This window comes from Gadus chalcogrammus, chromosome 5, assembly GCF_026213295.1.
Source record: "Gadus chalcogrammus isolate NIFS_2021 chromosome 5, NIFS_Gcha_1.0, whole genome shotgun sequence".
Taxonomy (NCBI): domain Eukaryota; kingdom Metazoa; phylum Chordata; class Actinopteri; order Gadiformes; family Gadidae; genus Gadus; species Gadus chalcogrammus.
The window spans coordinates 19,723,841-19,746,423 of NC_079416.1; the positions used below are offsets into that span (position 1 = coordinate 19,723,841).

The 22,583-nt window shown below is 47.2% G+C and overlaps 2 protein-coding genes across 2 annotated transcripts; both read left to right on the plus strand.

Annotated features, from left to right (window-relative positions):
• Window positions 1-321: 321 nt before the first annotated feature.
• afg1la (AFG1 like ATPase a) lies at window positions 322-10,223 on the plus strand. The gene is made up of 13 exons (XM_056590852.1): window positions 322-436; window positions 1,168-1,373; window positions 1,679-1,730; window positions 1,920-2,021; window positions 3,082-3,212; window positions 4,215-4,314; window positions 5,093-5,151; window positions 5,579-5,661; window positions 5,901-5,971; window positions 6,161-6,261; window positions 6,757-6,897; window positions 7,842-7,952; window positions 8,390-10,223. Exons 1-13 carry the CDS (start codon window positions 322-324, stop codon window positions 8,516-8,518), a joined length of 1,401 nt encoding a protein of 466 aa, XP_056446827.1. The 3' UTR covers window positions 8,519-10,223.
• Window positions 10,224-10,385: 162 nt separating this feature from the next.
• On the plus strand, window positions 10,386-19,077 carry foxo3a (forkhead box O3A). Its single transcript, XM_056590828.1, has 2 exons — window positions 10,386-11,854; window positions 17,650-19,077. The coding sequence occupies exons 1-2, from the start codon at window positions 11,294-11,296 to the stop codon at window positions 19,075-19,077; spliced, it is 1,989 nt and encodes a 662-aa protein (XP_056446803.1). The 5' UTR covers window positions 10,386-11,293.
• The last annotated feature ends 3,506 nt before the right edge of the window (window positions 19,078-22,583 follow it).

The window sequence follows — 22,583 nt, forward strand, 5'->3', positions numbered from 1 at the left end:
TTGCTGGTGTGATTAATTTGTATCTATTACTTTCGTATAAAATAGGCCAAGACATGATAAACGAATCTTTTTGGTATGATCAATTAATACAGTGACTGACTGAATAATAATTACGATCATGGTTATCGTATACAACTTCATATAAAGAATATAATTGTTATGAATATCATCATATTCACAACGTTAAACCGTTATGTTTAATGTTATGTTGAAACACTGACCCCTAACGGCGCTTGTAGGTAATGCCAACGCTGCCTCCGTGCTGCTGTTTGCATGCTTTAGTTAATAAAGTTTTTCGATGCATTTTTTTTGCAAAGCAAGATGGCGACCTGCATCCCTCTGTCTTTAAAGATGTCACTTTTCAAACCGGTTCTGTTTAAAAACCATTGTTTATCCAGAACCCTAGTCAAACCTTTGAGGGACCTGGCAAAACGAGGTAAGAATTTTATGACGGACGTGTCATTGTTAGATGACAAGTGTAAGTTGTGGTTTATTTGTATTCAGTTCTGTGAATGACAGCCCTACCCTGCACTTGCCTTCCTGTTCTGTAACCGCTGAAGCAAATGTTTACATCCATGAACTTTTGTAGCTCAACATTGACCTTAAAAAGTTGCCGTATCTGCTCTGCTTGTTCGCTCGTTATTTTAAATTATATTGAACGATGCCATACTCGGTTGCATCTCATCTTCTGCCATTGGATATTGGTTAATTGTTAGACCTAATTGATTTGGACATAAGATTATAAGAATCTCGTCTTTTTTAAGGGGTGATTGATTCAACATAGTTAAACACGGTTATAGGTTTCGAGGTAGTATAAATATATTACTTATTTTGCATTCGACTTCACTGTTCTGAATGGGATCACTGTGTGACAGCCCCATTGTTTACCTTTTGCCTCGTATATGGCCTGTCAGCTGGCTTGACGGACGCTGAATTTACTTTTTTTCTGTCGAAATGTTGTATGCTGCTTATGTGGGCTTCCTGACAGCTATAGTGTGCTTATCAGGATTGTAATTGAACTTTGATTATGCAGACACACTGTCACTTGGCTCTCAGTTATTTGGCTGTAGTAGGCTACTGTGTGCGTGGATGCGTGCGTGCTTGCGCGTGTGCGTTTGACACAGCGCTGACACAACCATTAACCTTTACCTGCGGTTAATCTTTTAGGATACACAGCGAGTCCACCGCAGGCGGTCGAGGACAAGCAGGCGGTCGCGGCTGGCCCCTCGGGGCCGATGGAGCACTACCACAGTCTGACCAGAGAGGGCGCCCTTCGGGAGGACCCGCACCAGAGAGCCGTGGTGGAGAAGCTGGACCAAATGCACAAAACCCTGCGAGGCTACAGCAACGCCCCCCCGTCGTTCTTCTCCAAGGTTCGTACCGACCGGCGGCTGGTGTTCACTTGTCAATGAAATCATTTTTTAAATATCAATTTTTTCCTGCAAAACAGGACATATTTACAAGGGAACTGATCCAACAGGAACAAGAAATAGAGTGTAAAATAACAATAAACAAGTGCTAGCCGTAGAGAAAGATTAGAGTTTAGTCAAACAAAGACGGCCAACTGCTTGATGAGAAGCATGCTCCGCTAAAAAGGTGCGTTTTATGCTTTTCTTTGAACGTTTTTCCATTGAGGTGTTGTCTGTCGCCTCACTTTAGTTTCATGTCGCTTTTGCAGTTTTTCACAAAGCCCAAACCGCCGAAAGGTTACTACATCTTTGGAGACGTTGGTAGGTAGAAGCAGTCAATTTTCAAAGTATTTAAATCATTTAGTGAAAGTGTTGGGTCTCTTTTAAAATATGTGTGTGTGTGTGTGTGTGTGTGTGTGTGTGTGTGTGTGTGTGTGTGTGTGTGTGTGTGTGTGTGTGTGTGTGTGTGTGTGTGTGTGTGTGTGTGTGTGTGTGTGTGTGTGTGTGTAGGCACGGGTAAGACCATGGTCATGGACATGTTTTACTCCCACGTTGAGACGGAGAAAAAGAAGAGGGTCCACTTCCACGGCTTCATGCTGGACGTTCACAAACGTGAGTCACTTTGTGCAGCACGAGAGTCATATGAATGTGTTTAAGGTGTTGTAATAATAATATACTTTATTTGTTCGAAATTTGTTTTGCATCAATTTAGATGCTCCATTGTTACTTATCACAAACATGCAGTGATGCCAGTAACGCCTTACTGGCATCACTGCATGTTTGTGGTAAGTATCAATTGTTGACGGGGGGGGGGAAGTTAGTATTGGCAAAACCGATTGTAATTTTTATTTTGAGGCGGCAGGGGATGTTGTCGCAGCTAAATTTAACTAATAAAGTAACTTTTAATTTAACTTAGTTACTTTTAAAATCAAGTAATCAGTAATGTCACTAAGGTACTATTTTAAGGAGTAACTAGTAATCAGTAATCAGATTAATTTTTCAAGGTAACTGTGGCAACACTGCAAACATGTAACATTAAATGTCCAAAGTGTACATTGAAGGGCATTATATCGCACACCACAAACAGAAAACAGAGAAACAAAAACACAAAGAAGACATAAACATGAAACGTAAAAGTCCCTTTACCTTCTCCTTGACCTAGAGATTGATTCAGTGTTGAGCATGTGGATTGATTGATGCACAAAAAATGCACAAACGTGTCAGTACTCTGTATTAGCTTGTTGTTTGGCATATTAAGGGTCATGTCTTTATGTTCTTGTATGATATTTGTGTGTGACCTTTGTCCTGTCCTTTATGTGTTTTGAAACTTTTTGACGCCAGCCTTGGCCAGGTCTTCCTGGGAGAAGAGTTACTGTAACTCAATTGGACTTTTCCTGGTTAAATAAAGGCTAAATAAAAAGAAAATCTTCTTTTCATGTAGCTATATGATATTAATAATGACATGAATGACGATCAGTGAAGTTGGTTTATTAGTTGATATTGCTATAAGTTGAAATAAGTTGAACCACGACAGTTTATGACAATATATTATTTAGTTGTTTTGTTCCGCGGTATCACATTCTGTTTCTCTCTCAGAACAAATGCAATTTCTATCTAAAGATGCCAGTATTTGTTTTAATGACGTGTCACATGTCTTTGCGTGCCCCCGTAGGAATCCACCGGTTGAAGCAGAGCATGCCGAAGAGGAAGGCAGGGAGAATGGCCAAATCCTACGACCCCATCGCACCCGTGGCCGCCGAGATCAGTGAGGAGGCGTGCCTTCTGTGCTTCGATGAGTTCCAGGTATTCTACATTGACGTTTACATTGAAGGCATTTAGCAGACGCTTTTATTCAAAGAGACTTACAAATCCATAAGTACATTTGTAAGAAGAAGGCGAAACAATACATCAAGTGCAATGCACTAACAATCGCTTGGTTTAACAATTCCTTGTATGCAGCAAAGATAGTTTGCTGTATACAAGGAATTGTATACAACTAATACTTTAGTGCCAGGATGTATAACATATCATTAGTGCCTACATTCAGTGCCAGGACATACAACATACCAAATACCAAAAGCAACATTCTGAAGGGCAAATGTAAATAGCCTGCATTTATACAGCGCTTTTCTAACCAGTGGCCTCTCGGCGCTTTAAAATATTGCTCAACATTCACCCATTCATTCACACATTCACACACCGACGGCAGTGTCCACCACGCAAGGCGACAGCCAGCCCGTCGGGAGCAGTTAGGGTGAGGTGTCTTGCTCAGGGACACCTCGACACTTGGCTAGGAGGAGCCGGGAGGAAACTAGCAATCTTCCGGTTACCAGCCAACCCGCTCTACCTCCTGAGCCACATGCCACCCCAAAATAATAGTAGTGTAGTGGTGTGATCACAAATCACATCCTAACAGATCAATACACATCCCCCTTGTGTAAATGATTGCTCCATTATTCTGTGATGCTTCAAAAGCAATTGATAAATATCTGGCATTGGGTGAAGCTTTTTAACCAAAGAGCCTTGGCCAACACTGAGAGTGCATATTCTGGCCGTGGATGGCCCCAGTGGGAATCGAACTTGGATCTCCTCAATGGAAAGCTCACTGTAAGAGCCGATAAGGGTGTTTTGATGTGTCATATTAATCCGTTGGTCCACTACAGGCCGGAGCACTAGTTGGCAGTACGATTCCCTCCAGTCACCCCATTAATTGGGAGGTTGCACAGGTGCATCATTTTGCATTGTGAGGTGATATGGTTCACAATGTCCCCCCCCCGCCCCCCCCGCCCCATCCCCATCACCCAGGTCACCGACATCGCTGACGCCATGATCCTGAAGCAGCTCTTTGAGAACCTCTTCCGGAACGGTGTCGTCGTCGTAGCGACCTCGAACCGGCCCCCTGAAGGTAGGTGTAGGGGTGTGTGTGTGTGTGTGTGTGTGTGTGTGTGTGTGTGTGTGTGTGTGTGTGTGTGTGTGTGTGTGTGTGTGTGTGTGTGTGTGTGTGTGTCTCTGTGTGTGTCTCTGTGTGTGTCTCTGTGTGTGTCTCTGTCTCTGTCTGTCTCTGTGTTGACCCGAAAAGGTAAAAAACAATGTATTGAACAACAACAAGCAATTTGGTAGAAATGCAGGAAAACGCTAAACATTCTCTCTCTACCGTAAACATCCAATGACCTTATTGATTGAATCCCACTGCTGGGACGCCCTGGGAGACTGAAGGAATGGAGCCATTTAGCAGCAGTACACAGGTTCATGGAAACAGGCCAATTAGGATGGATAATGAGGATTTCACTAGATTATATAATCTAAAGAAGTCATTTGGGGGCTGTATACTAATAATAATAATAATAATGTATAATTGTACATTTCACAAGAACGGTTCAATGAAAATCAAAGCTTGATTTGTCTGAGGAATAGAATGTAGAAGAAAAGTTCCTCTAAAATGAAAAATGTCAGACAGAATTGGACTGCACTGGCATGTATTTAAAGGTTTGCTTTTGTCCAACTTGTTGTATGCAATCATGAGAACATACATTATAGTCATGGGTAGCCACCAGGGGCAGTCCAACCCCTAACACTGGCAGAGTTAATGCCATGCTCTCTTATCTTAAAACCATGCGCGATGGTGTCATGTACTCACCTGGGATTCAGCACAGAAAAGCTGAAGTGTGGTCTCTTCTCTTTAGACCTGTATAAGAATGGCCTGCAGAGAGTCAACTTTGTGCCTTTCATTGCTGTGCTGCAGGTAAGAGGAAGAATTCTGATATATTAAACAATGTACAATATACGTACAATAATATACAAGCTGGCATATGAATATTGCTAAATGTTTCTTATGTTATTTTATATACTGCTAACCTCATCTTCATTTCACCATTTGTAATAATTATCTATTTTTTGTCAGGACATTATAGGATGTTTTATGACAATTTTACTTTTTATATTATTATTCTAAAACATTTATCGGAGCCGTAGATTCATGTCACCAAACATTGGCTCGTTGGATTAATCAATCCATTTTTGTATCAACGAATATAGACTTTAATCTTACAATATAGATTCATGTGCGGCTAATTGAATTCCTTATTGGATTTAAGCCTGATGCTGTTTGATAACGGCCATCATTTCTTTGGGTTCTTTTGAAAGCATCCCCTGTGCACCCTCTCATGCAGCAATACTGCCAAACCCTGCGCCTGGATTCAGGAATAGATTACCGAAGGAGGAACAGACCCTCAGCCGGAAAGCTCTACTTCCTGTAAGAGACGCCCGCGACGTGGACCAAACGCAACACTATGAGTAGCTCCACGTTAATTAACCCGGGAGGACTTGATGTTTGATTCCTTAGACTTTGGTTATAAATTGTTATTATCTTATTATTATTATCATAATTAGGGTTTCCTTATCTTCAAGTAAGGGGTCCTTGAGTATTGCGTGCATCCAAATAGAATGTATTGTTTGAATAGTATTAATTATCTTTTCTTTTATTGGTGACAGCTCTAGCGACCCTGACGTGGAGGCTGCCCTTGACAAGATGTTTGACGAGCTGGCTTTCAAACAGAACGACAGTAAGACCTGAAGATCTCTTAAAGTAGACCCTATACCTGGGAGTCCTCTATACTGAGGCCACCTCGGTTGGGGCATCCCTGTTCTGCTGTTTGCATCAGAGAATTAATGAGTGCAATGGTAAAAGATGGTTTTTGGTAGTGTAGCTGCTATGACATGCAGTCAGGCGGCGTTGTGCTCATGTTTTCCAGTCACTCGGCCGCGGGTGCTCAGCGTTCAGGGGAGGAAGGTGGGTCTGGCCAAGGCCTGCGGGACCATCGCCGACTGCACATTCCAGGAGCTGTGTGACAGAGTAGGTCTTCTCCGAGCCGCACTGTGTCACATTACCGCTGTCATTCAACCCAACTTTATTTTTTGTCCGCTTTTAGTTCAAAACAGGAACGCAAAATGCGGACAAAGGTAACGACGACAATAACATGAAATTAGTTTAAAGGAGGCCATCTGAATCAGAGATGCATTTGAGGTCATTTCAACAATGCGTATTGCGCACTTGATTTTGATGAAAGCTGTAACTGTAAATGGGATTTGAAATGGCAATTTTTATATATAATTCCACCAAATCTGAAAACTTTGTAGGGCAACTCTGTTTGTATCTAGTAGTTTGCAATATTGTTTCCTTTAAATTAACCTCTAAAATGTTACCCATTTAAATAATGTTGATGGTAATGCTGTAATTGTATTACTTTTTTGTTACGTTGTTTCCCTGGTTGGGCACTGCGAGGTACAAATAAAGTATAAATGTAATTGAGTTTCGAAACAAAAGAGCAACTTTTGTGTCTGATACCAGCCGCTGGGCGCCAGCGACTACCTGGAGCTGTCCCGGCTGTTCGACACCGTCTTCATCCGGAACATCCCCCTCCTCGACCTCAACAAGAAGACCCAAGCCCGCCGCCTCATCACCTTGGTGGACACCCTCTACGACCACAAGGTACCAGGACCGGGTCCCCGGCCCACCCCAGGCCCGGGTCTGGTGATGAGGCTGTTGGGGTCCCGGCCCACCTCTGGCACGGCTGTCGGGCTGAGGCTTTTGGGGTCCCCCCCCCCCACCCCCCAAAATGTTCCAGAAACATTTGGAACATTTGCGCTGTGGCACGCACACGGTTTGCATGTGTGACTTCGAAGACAAACAAAATCTAAAATACAAGAAAAACTGAAAAGACCTAGGTTGACCTACATTCAACCGGTGGGGTACCCTCACATGACCCCTGACTCTCTGAGGAGGTACCTCCAGGTACCCCCCAAATATACCAGAAAAAGCTTACCAGTTTGTATGATGTTATAGTGCTTCATTTTTACTTGATCCGCTGACCGCTTGGGAGCCATCGGAGTACATATTTTTTTAGAAGAAAAGGGTTATGTGGTAGGAACGTTAAGAATGCTAAACTGGGATATTAATAGATTCATGGCTCAAATATTAAGGATCATGCTTTAGACGTGTAACTAACGCATTTACGCGGTCAGCGATCCGCTGCCAGGCTTTGGTTCTCCGGGTTGCAGAGGCTTTAGCGTTCCCTTTGCTTGTGATAATGTCCTTCTCCTCGTCATAGCTCTCCAGGAGAACCTGGAGTTCCATTTCATTGAAATAAGCGGCCCGTTTCGCCATTTCGATCAGGGTTTCCATGATCCATACATCACGTCTTTTTAAGTTTGGCGTGGACGCGCTTAACCCTGTGTTAACCAACCCCCCGTGGTGATTGAACTAATGCATAACCCGTGCGGTGGAACCGACAGCTCTGGTTTAGTCGGCACAGGCTCAACCAACCTAGAGTTCAGCGTTAACTCTGTGTTTGTTCAACCTCCGTTCGTGGAATACCCCACTGGTGTTGTGGTCCAACAGGCTGTTGTTGTTGTTGTTGTTGTTGTTGTGATCAGGTGCGGGTGGTGATCCTCGCCGACCACGCTCTAGAAGACATCTTCGTCAGCGGCGACGACCACGACCTCCACGAGAGCCACGTTCTCATGGACGACCTGGGCCTCAAACGGGTACCTCCTGCGGCTCGCCCCTCCTCTCCCTCGAGCACGACCCCTTCGTCGTGCTGCTAACCATGCAAGGTTGTAGCCTTACATGGGGGGGGGGGGGGGCCCTCTACCTCTACCCCTCCACCTGCTCCTGTGAGACATGTGTTCACGGGACCAAAGCCCTAGTGAACACGCGTCCTACTCTAGTGCGTGTGAAGATAAGAACATAGAAGAAAAAACATGAATGGAGGTTTGAAGTGTCTGAAGTGGTTTGAGAAGGAATACGTAAATGAAAAAAAAAAAGAAAAAGCAGATTAACCTATTTATTAAATTGAATTAAAAGTAAGAGGATTCAACACGTTAGGATTTTCAGTCAAATTAAAATGAGAGGATATGTATTTTAGGGTAGGATTATTTTGATGAGATGGTGATCCCCCCCCCCCCCCCCCCCCCCCCAACAGGACTCGGCCAGTGACCTCACCATCTTCAGCGGGGCGGAGGAGGTGTTTGCCTTCCAGCGCACTCTGTCCCGGCTGACGGAGATGCAGACGGAGCAGTACTGGGTGGAGGCCGACCGCAGCGCCAAATAAGCCCCACGACGGACCCCTGGCGGTGGGGAGAGAGGGGCTCCCACCAGCCTGTAGCGCCGGCGGCTACGCCTCATGCTAGTCCCTGCTGGGCCTTCCAGAACCCACTCCATGGGCCTCCACTCAGAGCCCAGTGCTGGCACTCACACACCTCAGACAATTATTTATTACTGACATTCTTGATTTTATCTCTACATTGCACTTTACAGTATGGGCATATATATAAATCTGCCTGTGGGTGGGTGTATATACATATTTTATCATTTTATTTCTGATGGACCTTTGGGCTGCCTGGGAGATTTTAAGTGTGTGTGTGTGTGTGTGTGTGTGTGTGTGTGTGTGTGTGTGTGTGTGTGTGTGTGTGTGTGTGTGTGTGTGTGTGTGTGTGTGTGTGTGTGTGTGTGTGTGTGTGTCTCTCTGTCTCTGTCTCGACCCGAAAAGGTTAAAAACAATGTATTGAACAACAACAAGCAATTTGGTAGAAATGCAGGAAAATGCTAAACATTTTCTCTCTACCGTAAACATCCAATGACCTTATTGATTGAATCCCACTGCTGGGACGCCCTGGGAGACTGAAGGAATGGAGCCATTTAGCAGCAGTACACAGGTTCATGGAAACAGGCCAATTAGGATGGATAATGAGGATTTAACTGGATTATTTTTAAATCTAAAAAAGTAATTTGTGGGCTGTATAGTAATAATAATGTATAATTGTACATTTCACAAGTACGGTTCAATGCCTGCAAATTTATATTAAAAAAAATTGAGTTAATATTAAGTGAACGGGCGTATTCAATCATGAGCTTACCAAACGTACTGCCATTTACAATATAAAATATTCTTTATTAAACTCTGATGGGAATAAGCCTTTAAGTTTAGCCTATTATGCTTTCAGTTCATCCAGTGGTAATGTTGGTCGAATGTATCAGGACTTATGTTATTTATCCTCTAGTATTTAACCTGATGCCGTTGTGGATGATTAGGATGTGTATGTAAAGTAACAGGCCTTAAACTGATGACGTTCAGAGTTATGAAGGCCTGATTAGGATGTGTGTGTTAAGTGTTGTGAAGGCCTGATTAGGACATGTATGTAAAGTAAAGGGCTGATTATGGTTCTACGGTCACGCAACTCAATGACATCGAAGACGCTTTGACGCAGTCGTGAACCTCTTTGGTTCTGAGTCGGGGTTTTGGTTCGCCTCGACGGAAGGTCACAATTTTTGGGAGGCGCCCTTGCGGTGGACATAAGTACGTAAGGGGTCCGTAAACCCACTTGCGTTGCGTGAACGCGGGACCATAATCAGCCCCGGCTTAGCAGGTCTTCAACCTGATGGTGTTAAATAGGACGTGATTAGGCCTGATTAGGATGTTTGTGTTAAAACAACGGGACTCGTGCGTCCTTATCAACTCTCATCACGGCTGACGTCATGTCAAAGCTCCTCTGACCTTGTTAGAAACATTGTGTTTCAGGACAAGCCAATCTTCCCCTTTGTCGTTCTCTAATCGTGTTCCATGCGAGGGGGCTCACACACCATGGACCACACGGACTCTGATCGCATTGGCCTGTGTCGGTGACGTCACGCCGTTGTAAAATTGTGATTAAAGTGCCATCTTTGGAGGTCGTTGGCTCTTTTGGTCCACAGTATGTTCCTGCAATAGAGGAGGCTGAGTTTCAGGACCGCATTTCATCATTTGAATACTAGGCTACTTTATTTTTGTCCGTGTACTTTGCTTTAAAAGTACTTTTAATTGTAAAGGTTTATTCTGTCCAAATACGATGGAAACCGCCGCCCCCTCTATCGCTGGAACATCACCGCTCCCGTCGGTGCTGTCCTTCGTGACGTCACTTCGCATTCCCTATGAACGAGTAGATTCCAAGGTAACGCACGGAGGAGGCAAGCGGGAGGACACGGCCAGGCACATACTGTCGCTTTAATTTCTTTGCAAGGCAAGGGGCAGGTCGTTCCTCTCTCCCCCCCACCCCCTCTGTGCTCGGAGAAGGACGCGTTTTGCGCCACCACCACCACCGATTCGACTGAATGAACGGGTTGTAAACATGTCCGTTCGCCATTGTGGACTTATTCAGTATGCAAACGATTCGCGGAGAGCGTCGTTAATTTTCAACCTTCCTCCGGGGTTCTTCTTGGGCCGCGTCGGAGCGTTGTAGCGGTTCAACGGTAGCCTGTGAGCCGGGCCTATTAGAAGCCACCTCCGCCTTGATGGTATCTGGGGAGGAGGAGGAGGAGGAGAAGAACAAGAGAGGCGAGGAGGAGAAGACACGGATGATAAAGAACTTGGTGGTGGTGGTGGTGGGGGGGAAAGGAAACGGTCAAGATGGCAGCTGTGGGTGCAGGAGGTGATGTGTCCATACTAATGAATTAATCTGAGGCATGCATGTCGTCGGATTGTAACGGAACGCGCCCGGGATTCTTCCGAGACGAGAGCGACGCGCTGGCTCTGGGAAACGCGAACATTCCCCCGAATCCAGATGGATTTTCACCAGGGTGTGGGCGATATACGCATGGAAGATGGTGATACTTGGTTGATTTGAAGGACGGATCCAGCGGACGCTCTGCAGCGGGTTCCGGACAGCCCATGAGAATACAAGACGCACGTGTTTTTGCCTTGCGAGAATATCCTAGGAGGGCCTAATTTGCATATCGTGCATAAGTAATCGCCGTTTTAAAACCCCGTAGAAATTGACGGGACGCGACTCCCGTGTCTTCGTGTCCCGTGATTTCATTGATCTTGTGCCAAAGCCGAGATATCGCAAATAACATGGCCGAGGCGTCGCAGGACGAACAAAACCTAAACGTTGAAATAGACCCAGACTTCGAGCCCCAGAAAAGGCCCCGGTCGTGCACTTGGCCCCTGCCGCGTCCGGAGTCGGGCGCGAGCAAACCGGGGACGAATGACACTGACGTCATCCCCGAAGAGGAGGACGACGAGAACGACGCGGAGAATGGCGCGGCGTCCGAGAAGAACCGCGCCGAGCTCGGGCCAAGGCCGCCGCACGGAGCCTCCTCCCTGCCCGTGGAGGTACGGAGGAGCACCCCGTCCAGCAGCAGGGAGGAAGGGGTGGAGGACGGGTCCCCTTCCTCCTCCTCCATCCACCCCTCCGCCGCGGCGGCTCACGGCGGCTCTGCCTCCCAGCAGCTGAGGAAGTCTTCCGCCCGGAGGAACGCCTGGGGGAACTACTCGTACGCGGACCTCATCACGCAGGCCATCGAGAGCTCCCCGGAGAACCGGCTGACCCTGTCCCAGATCTACGACTGGATGGTGAGGTCGGTGCCCTACTTCAAGGACAAAGGAGACAGCAACAGCTCCGCGGGCTGGAAGGTGAGCGGTGGTCGGTGGTGCGAGAAGGGGGTGACGTGCTGCTTGTGACACCAAAACAAGACCTACCCCACAACAAAACCCCGCATGGTTCATTAGCATATCAACTGCACTGTGTGCTGCTCTGCACTGGGTGAGATGCAACGCAATAAAAGTGGACACAGTTATGTCCATATCAGATAAGCACCTTGGGCTTTTGTCAAGTACATTCGACTGATATCAACGTGGCGTATAGGTTGTCTGAGGACAGCTAAACTGTGTGTGTGTGTGTGTGTGTGTGTGTGTGTGTGTGTGTGTGTGTGTGTGTGTGTGTGTGTGTGGGAGGGGGGCCTAGATATCCAAGTCGGGTGTTATATTGAATATAAACTGTACACTGGTCGATCGAAAGACTTGTATGATGCAATGATCACACACACACACACACACACACACACACACACACACACACACACACACACACACACACACACACACACACACACACACACACACACACACACACACACACACACACACACACACACACACACACAGTGGTAGGGCTTTTGCTCCTGTGTCCGTTCAGTGGGAATTGCAACCGGATTAGTTTGGCCTGGGAAAACCAATTCATCTGCTGTGGATTCAGTTCTGATCAAATCTCCGAGCTTTCCCGGATTTAAATCTGGGAAGGGAGGGGGAGAGAGGGAGACGTGTAATCCTGCACAACTGTATATGTCATTTTGGCCTACATTATTGCGACGGTTACTGTGGTTGTTTTATTTGAATACATGAGGTTAAGAAAGTATTGCATGAATGATGTCTGTAACAGAAAGCAGGTACTTACGTATACAATCGAGTGTGATTTGTGTTTTGTATATCTGTTAGGTTTGCATGTGTGCTTGGTTTCCTTTTATTCAGTAAAAACGCAGGGGTTCATGTTGTTCTTGAAACAAAGACAATATGCTGACATCGACGTGTTCTGCAAGGCGCTGACGGTGTCACGCGCCAATCAGCGCCGTCAGGTACGGCAGAGTGGCCGACGGGAGCGCGCACGTATGGGCGCGCCGTTGTTGTGATGGCTTCATTTGGTTTAATCACGGTCATCACGGGACTCCCCGTAACAGAAATAAACGAATAAATCAAACCAGCCTCCCCCTGGCCCCATTTAGTAGGAAGGGCATGTAACATACAATCACGTATAATGGCCCACTGGGTGCTTGTTCCAGGCTGGGGGGGGAAGTGGCGGTTGGATGCCGACAGTGGATAAGGCGCTGCGAACCTCCGCACTCAAACTACACGTAGTCACCTTGTGTTACACTTTACAGGGGCACACTTAACTACAGTGTGACCCTGCACAGTTGTCAGCGGGGGTCCCCTCCCCTCCGCCCCCCTCGTATACCAGGGCAGTGAATATTTTGATTTCGATGATTTCTTGATTCCGTTCTAATTTCAGGGACCCCTCAAGTGCGCTCAGAGAGTCGGTGTAGCAATATTTTCGGCATGAAAGGCTATGAGAGTGAGTGAAATATTATGTCGTTTTGATATTTAAAAAAAGCTGTATCAACTGATGCAATGACAAAAGAAAAAGATCTTCGGTAGTTCAGAATCTCCAGCTCGAAATGTTATCTGATTCCCGAGCAGTGTTGGTGTGGTTCGGTTTAGGGTCAGCTACGGGTTAGGGTCAGCAGTAGCTCAGGAGGTAGAGCGGGTTGGCTGGTAACCTGAAGGTTGCTGGTTCGATCCCCGGCTTCTCCTAGCTGAGTGTCGAGGTGTCCTTGACAAGGTACCTAACCCTGACTGATGTCGTGATGTCGTGACAGCTGCTGCTGGAACAGAGGCTTCCAACTCTCCAGCAGTAGCGCCCCAAGGCCAGATATGCGCCCAGCGGGAAAAACTGATGATGATGATGATGATGGTCAGCTTAGTTGGCTTCGGGTCTGACCGCGTTGCTGGATTCCTCTGGATGCGGTAGTCCAGATGGACAGTTGTTGTTTGTGGTCGTTAAAGCCGGCTATGTTTAGGTCTTCCTTTCCAGCCCGTCCCCCTCCTGGGAGAGGAGAGAAGGTCCAGAGAAGGGCTGCTCGGTCGTGGGTGCAGCTGGCGCGATGCCGCCAGGCCCGCAGGCCAGGAGCTGAGCTTAGCCTGGATCAAACACAGCTTGTGAGCCAGGTTGTAGCTCGGAGCTGGCAGCCTTCGCATCCCTGATCCCCACAACAGACCCTAAGGCCCAGAGCCAACGAGAGCACAGAGTTCACTTCATGTCGCTCGCAAGACACAAACAAGATGTGGACCCACGTCCTTTTAAGAGAGTAACAACGTCCCCAGAGGCTGAAAGTAGCGCGGCTGCATTTTATTGCGTTCGCTTCGTTTCGGACTCGGGCGAAACGAACCGGACGCGGAAAAGTCATTAACATTGCTTTGCGTCCATCACGATCGGCTTTGGGCTTTGTTTGGACTAAGAAGCATGTGCAGTCTTTTAGCGTGGAGGGACTGAGGTACCAGCACTACTCTCTGCATGGTCAGATGATACCAAGGTCCAATGGCATGATGGAGGCCATGACTATTGGGGGTGAGGGGGAAGAGAGCAACGGCCCCAAGGGGAGGCGCCGGGTTGGGGACGTGTCCCGGCAACGGGGTGTACAATACGAGTGTGTAGTGGGCAGAGGTGTCAAAAGTATTCACATTCATTACTCAAGTAGAAGTATAGATACTAGCATTTAAAAATACTTCTGTAGAAGTTGAAGGATCAACTCAAGCTTTTTACTTAAGTAAAAGTATAAAAGTACTGGTTTCAAAACTACTTAAAGTATTAAAGTAAAAGTAATGCAAGGGCGAAAAAATGCCATTAAGGACAAAAGCTTAGGCCGTGCCACAGGGGCCTATAGAATTACAATCAGCTTTTTTGCCAAATAAGTCACACATACAAGGAATTTGGTCTCTGCATTTATCCCATCCGTGAATTAGTGACACACACGCAGCACACCTCTGTAGCACACTGCCCCACTTCCCCCCAAAACTGTTTTCTAAAGGCCATCTAATGACTATAATGTTAATGTTGAAAAAAATTGGATGTACCTATTTCAGACACATTTATGCCCATTGAAAATGAACGCATATTAGTACAATGCAAATACATTAAAGAACCATATATGTGTACTACTGAGCATTAACATGTGTTTCATGGAGCGGAAGATATGATGACTAGTTCCCTGTAAGTATTGGAATGGTGCAAAAAGTCAAACTTCATAGGCATGTTATCAAAAGCCTTTATTGGAAATGAAAATGTATGTGTCCAAGCTTAGCTGCAGGAATTTAAGATGTAACGAGTAAGAACTGAGTTGTTTTTGCATCCAACCATTTCAAAAAATTCTTCCAGTTACGGCCAGGGATGTAGAAGGGTTGGCTGGTCTTCTTGGCTACCCACCTCCTCACTGGTGCTTGGTTGGGACATTTCGCTCGTATACGTCTGCTATTTCGTAGCTGGAATGTGCCGCGATTTATGTCATATCAGAGAATGTAGACGGGCTCTCTGGTCATGCGCAGGTGCCATGGATCGCGTATAAACCAATAGGGTGTCAGAATGGTATATGTTTCTATTCTCATCCAGCCAATCAAATTCACTCTATCCGATGGCGTGAATTATCTTGATCGTTTTTTTTTGTTTGTGTTTTTTTGAACGCCAGCGGAATAAAAACAAGCCGAAATTTAATAGGAGTAACGAGGCCATTTTTTAAATGTAAGGAGTAGAAAGTACAGATAAGTGTGTGAAAATGTAAGAAGTAGAAGTAAAAAGTAGGCAGAAAAAGAATTACTCCAGTAAATTATAGATACCCAAAATTTCTACTGAAGTAAGGTAACAAAGTATTTGTACGTTACTTGACACCTCTGGTAGTGGGCACCAAGGAATCACTAGCTGGTGGTTCTCTGGATCTTTTGGCCATGGGGGCTCAGGGCATTCATGTCCTGGGCAGACCCAGGCTACCTCTGGCCCTCACTATGGAGGACTGAGGGTCAGTAGCTGTAGGTACGTGTGTTGCTCCAGCGGATTACAGACGGATTAGGGGTCTGTGTGTAGAGTGTGTGATGCAGATGCTCGCCAATGGCCGCTCGCCTGATGACTGAAATGACCACGAATGCAAAGACCGCAACGAAAACCAAATCTAGAAAGATATTATGACGGGAAACTGGAGCGTTTGAATATTGTCCAAATCACCTGGTGACATCTCGCTAGATTTAACCAGTAGATTAATTAAATGCAAGTGATTCAAATGCAAGGGGTCATTTGAAGAAAGCCGTTTTTCTTGCCACAAGGGTATCCCATTAGAAGCAGAATATATGACCAGACGTTGTTAACCTGTGGCTGAGACTCTGGTACTCCAGTGTTACACAGGAAACCATCCCCCCCCCCCCCCCCCCCCCCCCCCCCAGTAGAGGGACGTCCAATCCCTGGGACCTTTGGGTCAGTCATGTGCTGGTCCGAGTGAAGAAAGTGCCTGCTCGCTGTCCTAATCCTATAATTAGCTTTGAGGACTCTGGGAGTGGAGCGGTCCATCGACGGCTGGTGTCCATGTGAGCAATGCTACACGCATTGGATTCTGGGACTGATTACAAGGCTTTGGGAGTGCTTTCATTCAAACCTGCCTCATAATTCATGCGGCCCCTTTTAAATTGAAAACACTCTGTCACGATCAGATTTAGCTTTTGTTTTCGGTTTAATTTTTTTTTAATTTGTAACATATTTCTGGCTGTATTTGTGGATCTTTTCTTCGTTTGATCAAAGGTCAACCTGAGCTCATCCATCAGCCCTCCGGATAAGGCTATTGCTGGGATTTTATTGAATGTAGCAAATCAATACAAGCATTAAATCATCTTTCTTAATAAGTTCACTGTATAATTATCTAAATATTAACCAATGAAAAGGGTTATGAAATGATAACAGTAAATTATATCTTTGCATTCTCAGATAAATGCTATAGTTTTACCCCGTTTATCTTGCATTACTTCAGTGTTATTACTTAAATACTCAGTCCCTCATGATATTCTTTAACATGGGGTTTGACTTCATAAGCCGATAATGATCTTGTCCTCAAACTCCCTGTAGTTCCCTGTGTCTCCTCTCCACCCGTATCAGCACCAGATTGCAGATTTTCTCTGGTCTCTCGGTTTTATACTCTCTCCATATCTCTCACACTCTGACTTGTGCTGCATTCCATTCACCTCGGAAGCCGGAGCTGAGAATGACGTCATTCCTGAGTTGAATGTGTTTCAGTACAGCAAGTCGGAAAACCTGGATGCCATTTATTATTAGCAATACCAGGTCTAGCCAGGGTTAGCCATGTTGGCAATACAAGTTGATAATGCCAGAGAGCCTAATACCTTTCTGCAGTAACCAGCTTTATACTCTCTCATAATCTATGCCTCTCTATCTCGCGCGCGCGCGTGTGTGTGTGTGTGTGTGGAGCCTTTGGCACCGTTAGTGCGGTCTCCGTAGTGTGGATGAGGACCTAGTAGAGGGCACTGCAGTGCTCCTGGTTGTGTCGTTTTGAAGACCATTCAGCTAGCTATCTTTGTTGCATAAGGGGAATGGGTTATCCCAGTGATCGTTAGTGCTTGTCACTTGGTTCGATGAACATCCTTACTGTACCGACAGCGATATATTGTTCTGTTCTCTTTCTTCTGACAAATGTATTATTGGAAGATGCTTCGGATAAAAGCGTCTGCTTAACGTCACCAGCCCGTTCGTCTTGTAACAGCTAATCACACTCTCACCTGGTGGTATAACGTGTCCCCCTTTTAAAGCAAACGTCTTCTCTCTCCAGAACTCCATCCGCCACAACCTCTCGCTGCACAGCCGCTTCGTCAAGGTGCAGAACGAGGGCACGGGCAAGAGCTCCTGGTGGATGGTCAACCCCGAGGGCGGCAAGGGGGGCAAGGCGCCGCGCCGCCGCGCCGTCTCCATGGACAACAGCAAGTACATCAAGGGCGCCCGGGGGCGGGCCACCAAGAAGAAGGCGTCCCTGATGGCCGCGCAGGACGGCAGCTCGGAGAGCTCGTCCAGCCTGTCCAAGTGGACGGGCAGCCCCACGTCGCGCAGCAGCGACGAGCTGGACGCCTGGACCGACTTCCGCTCACGCACCAACTCCAACGCCAGCACGCTGAGCGGCCGCCTGTCGCCCATCCTCGCCAACCCGGAGCTGGACGAGGCTCAGGACGACGGCGGCGGCGGCGGCGGCGGAGACTCGGCCCCCCTCTCCCCCATGCTGTACTCCAGCCCCAGCAGCATGTCCTCCTCCACGGGCCCCATGGCGCTCCCCGACCTGGCGGGCACCATGAACCTCAACGACGGGCTCTCGGACAACCTGATGGACGACCTCCTGGACAACATCAGCCGCCCAGCAGGCGCCCAGCAGGCGCCCCCCGGCGAGGGGGACGACGACGACGACAACGTCGAGGACGACGACGACGACGACGAGGAGGGCGAGGGCGGCGGCGGGGGCCGGGGAGACGGCACGCAGGCGGGCTCGGTGTTCCCCTTCGGCTGCCCCGGGGCCGGGCTGGGCAGCCCCTCGGCCAGCTTCGGCGCCCCCTCCCTGTTCAGCCCGCCGTCCATCGCCAGCCTGCGCCAGTCGCCCATGCAGACCATCCAGGAGAACAAGCAGACCACCTTCTCGTGCGGCCCGCTGTTCGGCGACGCGGCGCTGCAGGACCTGCTGGGCCTGGAGGCCCACGGCCCCGCCAACGTCATGCTGACCCAGTCGGACCCGCTCATGTCCCAGGCCATGAGCGGCGCCCTGCAGAACTCCCGCCGCAACGCCCTGCTGCTGCGCAAGGACCCCCCGCTGAGCCTCGTGGCCGGCCTCGCCCCCGGCGGCGGCGTCTCCGTGGCGGGTTGGCAAGCGGGCTTGCCGACGCACACCAACGGCCGGCCGGGGTCGAGCGCGGCCGGGCCCGCCGACGCCAAAGCGCGGCTCCAGAGGTCCCCGGTGAAGTCCGGGTCGCTGCCGCTGGGCGCGGGCGGGCTCCCGCCCCCCCCCCCCCACCGCTTCCCCGCCGACCTGGACCTGGACGTGTTCAACGGCGACCTGGAGTGCGACATGGACGCCATCATCCGCAACGAGCTGATGGACGCCGACTGCCTGGACCTGAGCTTCGAGTCGCACCTCGCCACGGCCCAGAACACGGAGAGGAACGGCGGGGGTTTCTCGGGCTCCACGAAGACCTCCCCGCAGAGCTGGGTCCCCGGCTGAAGGCTGAGGGGGTGTGGGTGGGTGGAGGGAGGGAGGAGGAGGAGAGGTGCTGGGGGCAGTAAATGTAGAATAGGGGACATGTGGCGTGTTCCGATATCCATACTTCCATGAGTACACTTAAACGAAGTACACAATCGGCACTCACTAAGTGGGCTGATTTTCAGATGTCAGTGTTGTTCCAAATCGAATACTCCGTGGTGCACTAACCGGAAACTACGATCACGACTGCCGCCGCGGCTCCTCCCCCGCAATAAACATCCCGCTTTGAACGGTGAACTCTTTACGCCTAGCTGCTATAAAAAGCTATAAAAACTACAAAATGACTCTAATAATGCAGGCTATGTGGAAAATGCGTCGACTTTGGCTCCGCCTTCTTCCGCTACGTAGCTAAGATGGCTGCCGTTGAGTACGAAATGTGTACGGCGATCCACGCTTCGACCGTTTTGAGTACACCATCCGGGTCCTTTCAGTACACTTATTTTCGCCCGATCTGAATCAGAACGCCCTACGTACTAAATTTAGGCTAGTAAGTACGGATAGTATGGATATTGGAACACGGCAATGTTCTTGCGTTAAACTACCTAGAGGCTAAAATCGAAATGCGTGAAAGTGTACTCGTGCGATTTGTTTTCCGTTGTCTTTTTATTCTTTTTTTCTAACGTAAGGCATTGTACTCGGTACTGTATTAAGTTTAGTGTCAAAAGACTCTGACGGCTGTCTTTGCAGTGGTCAACAGACTTGTGTTGGAGAGGACAAACCGTTTTCTGGACAAAAATGGAATTAAGGGAGTTTTTTGTCACCACTATAGATTAAAAAAAAAAAAAGTCTCAGGGAACGTCTCGTCACAAAGTGAGACAGGAAACTGCTCCCACCGGGGACGCACTCTGACCCGAACCAACGCCATGTTTTTGCCAAACCAGCTGCTGTCCTGGAACGGACGCGCGCCCGTTTACAGAACCACAGCGAACGGGACCTCTGGATCCCACAGAGTTTACTTGATTAGCCTATTTCCAACGTTTCTTTTAAGAGACTAAGCAGACTTAAATTGGAAACAAGTGTTAATTGAAATAAAACGCCAACCTTTCATTCTCCCCGTTGACGCATCCAGCCATGAAACAAGAACTGAAGAGATGTTATCGAAATGTGAAATGATCGATATTGTTTTGTACTTGATGATTAAGTTTCTAATATGAAGGTTTTATCCTGGGTTTTTAATGACACTACTGCAAATGCAGTTTTCCTCATAAGAGTTTGATAACTCCCAAACATCGTCTCATCTCTCTATGAACATAAGGGTTTTAATGGTATGCTTAGGACCGTGGTCAGCTATCTCCTTAATAGCATTAGTTACTCTGGCCATTTTGTAGTGGATCATAAAAATGCTATCTTGGGAGGTTCTTCGGCAGCGAAACCCCCCCCTTTTTATTGGGTGTCGAACAACTTGGTGCTATTAAAGGAGAGATAATGGGGAGCGGTCTCAGATCGCGTGCCGTTACCGGCCTCCCCTCGTTATCAGCGCAGTAGCATGAGTGAAAAAAGAAATGTTGTATTTTAACGTATTTTAAATATTGCCAAAATGTTTCCAAAAGGTGAACAGATAAACGAGCGTTACACGGTGTGTACATATTAGTACTCGTTGTCGACAAGCAAAAAATATATCCAATAAAGCCAGACAACAACCATTTTGTAGCAACAGATAAGACATTGAGTTTCACGTGTGTCCGTTTTCTCTATCAGGATTCAAATGAACCCCACCCAACGGCACATTGCAGGGACCATATTCCGATGTTTTGGTCTACATTAGAGGGAGAATATAGTGTTTAATCTATCGTGTGTCTGTAATTTCGTGCTCGGCCTATTTCCATATTATTTGTGTGTCCTTATTCAGCTCTATAGCGAAACTCACTAAAGCTCCGTGTAGCTTAAATCACTCTATTCCACATTGCAGAGACTCACTTTATTGGAATTATGGCAATAAAACTGCAACTTTGGGGCCTTGTTATTTCATGCAGCAGTTTTCTTCCAAATGCAGCTCATCGTTTAGTTGTATGGTAGGATTAAAACTCGAAATAGAAAGGGGGTTTGGCTTGGATACTTATCATTTTTTCCCCCTCCCCCAAGGTCACACTCTGGTCTGCTGTCTCTTGGAGAAAACCTCTGCCAACATTCACTTCACTTCCTCTAGTTTGAAACCCCACCTCGTCCTGACCTGGTGTGTTTCCAGCCGTTTGTCTGGGCTGTGTTCGAAATGGTGCATGTGAATAAAGCTTGAAGAAGCTACAATGTTCGAGTAGTGGCTTTTTAATACGCGCCTGCCGCCTTCCTTGCGCTGCGGCAGCTCGAAGGAGCTGGAACTCGATGCTCGGTTTGTGGCCCCTGCGGTCGAATCGATGCGATGCTGGACGATGACGTCCTGAGTCAAGGGGCCAATCAGCTCTCTGTATCCAGAGGACCGAATCTGCCGGAAGAGAGCTGAGGAAAATAATGAATGGAGGATAGATGATGTAATGCATTGTAACGCACGTAGGACGGCGGTCCGTTGGACAGTATTCCCATCCTCAATGTCGATAGACTTCTGCAAACACAGTATCGAAGTGTTATTATTTGATGCGACCGCACACAATATTCATCCTTAAAAACGACTGATGAAAATGAAAACCCAGCTTAAAAAAAACGTATTGGTTGAAGTGGATCTTCGTCGCCCTCTAGCGATCAACTGCGGTCACAGACTGAAAGGGGCAATTTACAACGTTCCTGATGACACCAAAACAAGCATGCACTTTAAGCAGTACTAGAAGAAAATGCCTTTTGGCTCAGCCATGTGTGATGTTTACAAAGCTCCCTTTGGGGGAGTCCGCCTGGGCGCAGATGGACGCTGATCTGGTCAAGTAGCTACGCTCAGGTAGGAGAGGAGGCCAAAGGCTTTTCTCTAACCGAGATGCCAGCCAGATCTGACAGGTGAAGACTGAATAAGTCTTAACAATATCTAATGACACCAGATACTGGATCTGTGTATTTATCTATTGTATTGTATTGTGTGTGTGTGTGTGATTGTGTTTTTTTATTTAAACGCACCATTAGAGAAAATTCATTTTGTGAAGTAGAGGTATATATTTAACCCAGGTACAGGCTTGGATTGTGTTACTTCGGTATCACATACCTTCTAAAATTGGTGAAGATTAGCGTGTGATCCTTGAGCCCCTGGCGCAATCGAAAGAGGTCGCAGAGGAAGACAGTGTCCGCAGTTGATCGCTAGAGGGCGGCAAAGATCCACCTCAAAAACTGGGTTTTCATTTTCATTTGTCGTTTTTAAGAATGAATATTGTGTGCGGTCGCGTCAAATAATTACATAATTACGCCCCTGGCGCAAGGATCCCACGCAAACTCTTGACACGTTAATTTCTTATTAATATATAAATTCGAATAATTTATAATAACTTTTGGTTTGGGCATTGTTTTGGATGAAAAATCAGAAGCTCTGTATCTGGCATTGAAGGCATAGAAGG

Coding starts and splice junctions, on each gene's coding strand:
- afg1la (XM_056590852.1), top strand. CDS start 322: ATGGCGACCTGCATCCCTCTGTCTTTAAAGATGTCACTTTTCAAACCG. Junction 5,152..5,578: donor CTTTCATTGCTGTGCTGCAG/GTAAGAGGAAGA, acceptor CCTCTCATGCAG/CAATACTGCCAAACCCTGCG. Junction 5,972..6,160: donor GGCTTTCAAACAGAACGACA/GTAAGACCTGAA, acceptor CATGTTTTCCAG/TCACTCGGCCGCGGGTGCTC.
- foxo3a (XM_056590828.1), top strand. CDS start 11,294: ATGGCCGAGGCGTCGCAGGACGAACAAAACCTAAACGTTGAAATAGAC. Junction 11,855..17,649: donor ACAGCTCCGCGGGCTGGAAG/GTGAGCGGTGGT, acceptor TTCTCTCTCCAG/AACTCCATCCGCCACAACCT.